Source organism: Arachis duranensis, chromosome 7 (assembly GCF_000817695.3).
Source record: "Arachis duranensis cultivar V14167 chromosome 7, aradu.V14167.gnm2.J7QH, whole genome shotgun sequence".
In the NCBI taxonomy this organism is placed as follows: Eukaryota; Viridiplantae; Streptophyta; class Magnoliopsida; order Fabales; family Fabaceae; genus Arachis; species Arachis duranensis.
The window spans coordinates 17,882,608-17,888,468 of NC_029778.3; the positions used below are offsets into that span (position 1 = coordinate 17,882,608).

The window sequence follows — 5,861 nt, forward strand, 5'->3', positions numbered from 1 at the left end:
CATCAAGATTTTTGTGTTGTTCACAAAAAATTATATATTGTGCACATTTTATTGGTTGGGTGTCAATGATTTTGACATGTGGTCCTTAAAAATTTTTGTGCTATATATTGTTGTGCATCAAAATTTCTGTGCTCTAATTTTCTAAATATTTATAAGAGAAAAAGAAGATAAAAAAACAATGATAATGACAATAAAAAAGGAATTTGAAAGGAAAAGAAAAAGAAAAATTTAAACAATAACAACATTAAGAAGAAGAAAAAGAAAAAAGAAGAAGAAGGAAGAAGGAAAAAAGAAGTGATGATGACAATGACTACTACAGTGGCGGTAGTGACGATGACAATGACTTTGAAGAAGGAAGAAAGAACGTACGAAGAAGAAGAAGCTACTATTGTTAAGGGAAAGAAAAGTGACGCACGAATAAATTTTTATTTTTATTTTTATACACTTAGTATTTTTTGTAATATAATATGCTACAGGCCATGGAGCTACCCATATGTACTAGCCAACATTTGCGAAAAAACCTAGTCTTTAGGGGGAATACCATTTATTAGATGTTGACTAGGAAACTGTTGAGGCCACCACCAATCCCAATAATTGTTATTATTTATAATTTCATGTCACTCAAGATTACTATTCTTAACAGTATGAACTATGAAGCTAGAGCACTAAAGGGAGCTACAATTTTGGTTTAGTAACATCATTGAAATGTTGTTGTATAGTGACTTCATCACTGTGTCACAGTGATCAAAATTGTCAATGTGGTTATTAATGTTAATGTTTTTCTTCCTAGGAAATGCATACTTTATGGTTATAGTATAGTGGTACTATGTAGTGTTCTGATTCATCATGTGACATATCATCGACCAAGAACTGTGTGGTGATTGATCCTTCTAATTGAAGTTGTTACAACTTCCAATAACATTGTAGATTGGAAATGACAAGGCTCCTTAAAAGGGTCAAAATCAGTTTGTAAATTTGCAAAACCATTTTGACTTTGTTTCTTTAATTGATGCAACTTCGCGCTTCTCATTCATTGTTGTGGGATCACAAATCAACTTGATTTTTGGTTCTGTTAACATTCATACCAATCAAAGAAAAAGATACTTCTCCATTTTACATAGGGTATCTTTTCTTTACTTTTGTATTTTAGGTATATTTAAAGAATAATATAACTTAAGATGGGAAAGTATAAAAGTAGGAGAGTAATTTAACGTTACCAGGATTTTTTATTTTGTGGAACAAGACTCCAGTTTATAGTTCAAAGATAATAAATCTTAATCAAAGATAGTGACAAAATTAATTTGACGTCAACTTGAATGAATCCAAGATTTACTAGAGTTATCAAATCAATCCAAACTATAATGTTTCTTCATTTTTATTTTTTCACAGTAACTTCTATTATCTATAATGCAGAACTATGGGGCAATTAGAGTAGTGAGTTCTAACAAGAAGATTATTGAGAAGACCTTTTTTTCTTTCTTTTTCTCTGTCAATATTATATAGAATTTGGTCTTCCCCATTGCAACTAAGAATCTATTATTAAACTTTAACATTGAACATGGATAGCATCAGCTATTTTTGGATGACAATGTCTCTACTAACCAATGAAGACATAGCTAATCTTCAAAGAAGGACATATAGTTGACATTTGACAAAGTTAAAGAGCAAATTAAATGGCAGGGAATTCATCAAGTATTATTTGTTATATGGTTATAAGGTCATCCAGAAAAAGATCGAGTTATAAACTAGATTCTATCATCAAGATTTATAGAAAAATTCTGAAGAAGAGAGACTATACTTTGTATGAGAATTATCCCAAGTTAAAATGCTGATGGTTCAGAACATAAGTTTTAGAGAGAATTATGGTAGTTACAAGATTATATAAACATACATCGGATAATAATTAATATATGAGAAATTTACATTCTAAGTTGAGCCAAATCAAACCATATCTGCTCAAATGCTTTAACAATGAGATCATGGAATTCACTTGAATTTAGGGAGAGGTAGCAGGCAAGCAAGTCCTCTAGATCCTTTGACGCACGGATATTGTTCTCGACAATCATCTCTAACATTGACTCCCTAAAGTCACTTTGCGGATCAAATGAGGACTTAACCACAGCATATCCATCCGGAAACCCTGCATTCCTTGAACTTGCGTAGGCTTGAATCTTTCTGCTAGCTAGTTTTGGAGAATTGACTCTTAGCTTTATTCCGGACGGAGAGTTGGTAGGCAGCCGGCGAGATACATGACCACTCTTTCGCCGCCTAAATTCTCTGCCATTGCTTTCCTCTATGCTGGATTTGACATTGAGAGACTCATCATCCAATTCAGTTGAACTTCTCCTATACTCGGCAGCTTCGGACTCAATGACCTTGTCATCAAACCTCTCTGAGTTTGTCAATATAGGAGCAAGGCCTGATTGCGAAATCATCTCAACCCCATCTTTCTTGCTCATATTCCCCTTGAAATGTTCACTGTTCATGTCAATTATGATGTCATTTGTTGAAGAACTAACCCTGCAGCTGCAATTGGAGTCTATACCATTAAGCAAATCCGGAACTGAAAAGCTATCACATTCAGACTCAGAGTAGACATATTCATGGAAATCATCATCAGATTCAGAAGAGCTTTCAACGGAAGAAGCATCATAATTTGGTGACTGAATACTGTTGTGTGCCGAATCAAAATTAGAATTGGCCATGAAAGTTGAAGAAGAAACAACAGTTGGAGAAGGCTTGTAAATGGTTTTCCTCCTGGACCTTCTCTTTGATGATGACATTCTTGGTGAAGAATCAATCAATGGACATGGAATGGTTCCACCAAAAAACTCTTTATTATTGTGAATTGGGATGTTGTATAACTTACCAGCTCTTATAAAAGCTTCATTGGGGAAATAATTCGAACACCTTGGATGTGACCTTTGTGATGTTGTTGGTGAAGTAACCTTGCTACTGGTGTTGTTCTTCAAAACATGATGAGATCCATTCCTCTTCCTTGATTTGCTCATATCTTTGAGCTTATAGAACCAAGCATTTGGAATCATATCTGAGAATCTGAACTTGTTATTACCCATTAGAGGCACTCTTCAGTGTTGTGTATTTATGATGGCTTAGATTTGTGCCAAATTCAAATATGAAGATGTTTATAACCAAAAAGCTTGGTTTATAACAGGTGGAAGAAAAACAAAGAATAAAGATTTGTGGTCCAATTGTACAAAAAGTTTTCCAGCATGAAACTAAAGGGACCAAGTTTGTCTACCAAATTACTTTCTCTCATCATTGCTACCAGCAAATATACACAAAGCTTCTTACTCTTTATATAATATGATTCACATAGCTGATAAGTCTCCAATTTTACAACAATTTATATTTCATATTTTAATAATACTATAAGAATTGGTATTCCATGTATTGATGCTAATATAAGAATATTTTAGTGAGTATTTTAAAAATAATTTTGTAAGCACTAAAATAAGTTAACAGCACGTTTTAATTTTAATCGGATGATCGATGTTAAATTTATCTAAAATTTTAAAAACAAAGTGTTGTATAGTTTTGCTAGAAACTTTCCTTAGCACACACTATTCATCATTGTCAAAAAGCAGATGCCCAAAATTTTTTCTGGAAGCTTAGTATCTTAGTAAGGATTATAAAAAGAATTATTTGATGGCTGTGCAAGAAACCAATCAGAGTTTATCAACCACCATTTTTTTGGGAGGGAGGATTCAGAATCCACAAGCATTTTTGTTTTGAAAATCATCTGACATGAGATGAAATTGTGATCCAATAGTGCATTGCATTGGTTCAATAATAGTGCCACATCATTGTTATTATTATTGTTTTTTTTTTGTCGTTGTTTCCGTGCTGGTCTAGTTCTACAGTAATCTATCTTATGAAAGTCAAAATATAAATCTAAATTTTTTGAATTTCACAAAAATACTTATAAATAAATATTATCAAAATGATCATAACATCAACCATGAGAATCAAACTCGAGTTACTATGACATATATAACCATTCTTTTGTCAATCATACCATATTTTTTTTAGCAAACAGCAAATTACTGAAATAAAATAATCAATTTTAAATTTATTAAATTACAATTTTTTGAAACAATACATATATCTAACTTCAAATGTTTTACTAGATTATAATTTTTTTTAATTTTTTAAAACAAACAGTTTTTTTTGGGTGACTTAAAACAAACAGTTGAATATTATATTTTTATTATTTTTAGAATAAAAGAGTATTGTACTTTTTATTTTTTAAATAAATAAAGATAATTGTTATTGACCTATTGTGCTTAAAAAATGGTGTTTAATTTATTAAAAAAATTAAAAATTAATATTTAATTTAAAAAATATAAAAGTAAATAAATTTTTAAAATTTGTTATAAAAAATAAGTTAGATAAAAATTAGACACTAATTCATAATCACCGTATAATTATCTAATAAATAAAAAATCAAAAGAAGATAAAATAATGCACTACCATGTAACAGTACCTTCAATTCTTAGTTTAATAATATTTTTTTATTTGATAAATAATCATACTATTATTTCAGCTGTCAAAGATTAATTATATTATATCTATCTTTAATTTTGCTAAAAAATGTTGATACAGGTCTAATTATTAAATTTTACACTTTTTAATTTTTTTTTAATAACAGATTAATTTAAGACCCTTCTAACCACTTCATCCTGATTTATCTGAAAGAGTTGGATAACAATAATGTACAAATACACCGACAAAAAAAAATTAATGTACAAATACCATTACAATCTATCGAATATCAGGATACACGGGACACGACACGACACGAGAGACACGTTGACACGCGAATTTTAGAATCTTATATGACACGGGGACACGCATACATATAAAATATAAAGTATTTTTTAGATAAACTGTAATGATATTTTAATATTTTATTAAATAGACCTTAAACAAGTGTGTAAGGGAGGTTTGAAAAGATAGAGGATTGACTTAACACTCAAAAATCTCATTTTTAGCTAAAACAAGGGGCTTGCATATGCAAGACTATGTCCGTGTACGCGAGATTGCAAAACAGTGGGAAGTGCTCGCGTCGCCTATATCGCCTGCGTATGCGAGCACTCTGATTAACAAGTCTGCGTTCGCGAGACCATGTTTACGCATGCGAGATATCGAGGCAATGAGCATCTCTCACATCGCGTGTGCATGCTCGTGTACGCAACTCCCCCTTTTCTCTCAAAAAGCTGCTAAGTTGCAGAATTTCTAAATTTGACACCAAACTTCAAACACGCATATCTCTTTTGTTTTAAATGATTTTTCATCCGTTTTTTGAACGACATAAATTTCATGGAGCTAATTTTCATTTGAAATAAGTTTTACAAAAATTGAGGATCCGAAAGCCAAGTTATGGACCATCGAAGTTAGTCAAAAATTTACTTTTACGAAAAATACCAAAACCTCTATTCTTTCCAAATTCTCATTCCAAACCAACCAAATCCTAATCAAAACCATCTCAATCCATATCATAACTGACAAAACATCAACCCATCACTCATTTAATTACCTATAATATCAAATTTTCATTATCAACCCAACGTCATATTCTCCACATTCGTACATATATATGATAATTTCATCAATTCAAGCTACACCATATCAATTCACCATCCACCCTCAACACATCATCAACCATCATTATTTATAATCATCAACATCATAATTTCACATACAAACTCATATTCTCATCAAGAATCATTAATCCAAAACATTCAACTCACCTATGATGTATGGACACTGACACGGATACAGGATATGACACGACACGGGACACGCTGACACGCAAATTTTAAGATCTTATATGACAT

General features: G+C 31.3%; 1 protein-coding gene across 1 annotated transcript; it reads right to left on the reverse strand.

The window, feature by feature from the left end:
• Nucleotides 1-1,836: 1,836 nt before the first annotated feature.
• Nucleotides 1,837-3,310, reverse strand: LOC107458115 (transcription repressor OFP1-like). Its single transcript, XM_016076331.3, has one exon. It carries the CDS (start codon nucleotides 3,075-3,077, stop codon nucleotides 1,920-1,922), a length of 1,158 nt encoding a protein of 385 aa, XP_015931817.1. The 5' UTR covers nucleotides 3,078-3,310; the 3' UTR covers nucleotides 1,837-1,919.
• Nucleotides 3,311-5,861: the final 2,551 nt, after the last annotated feature.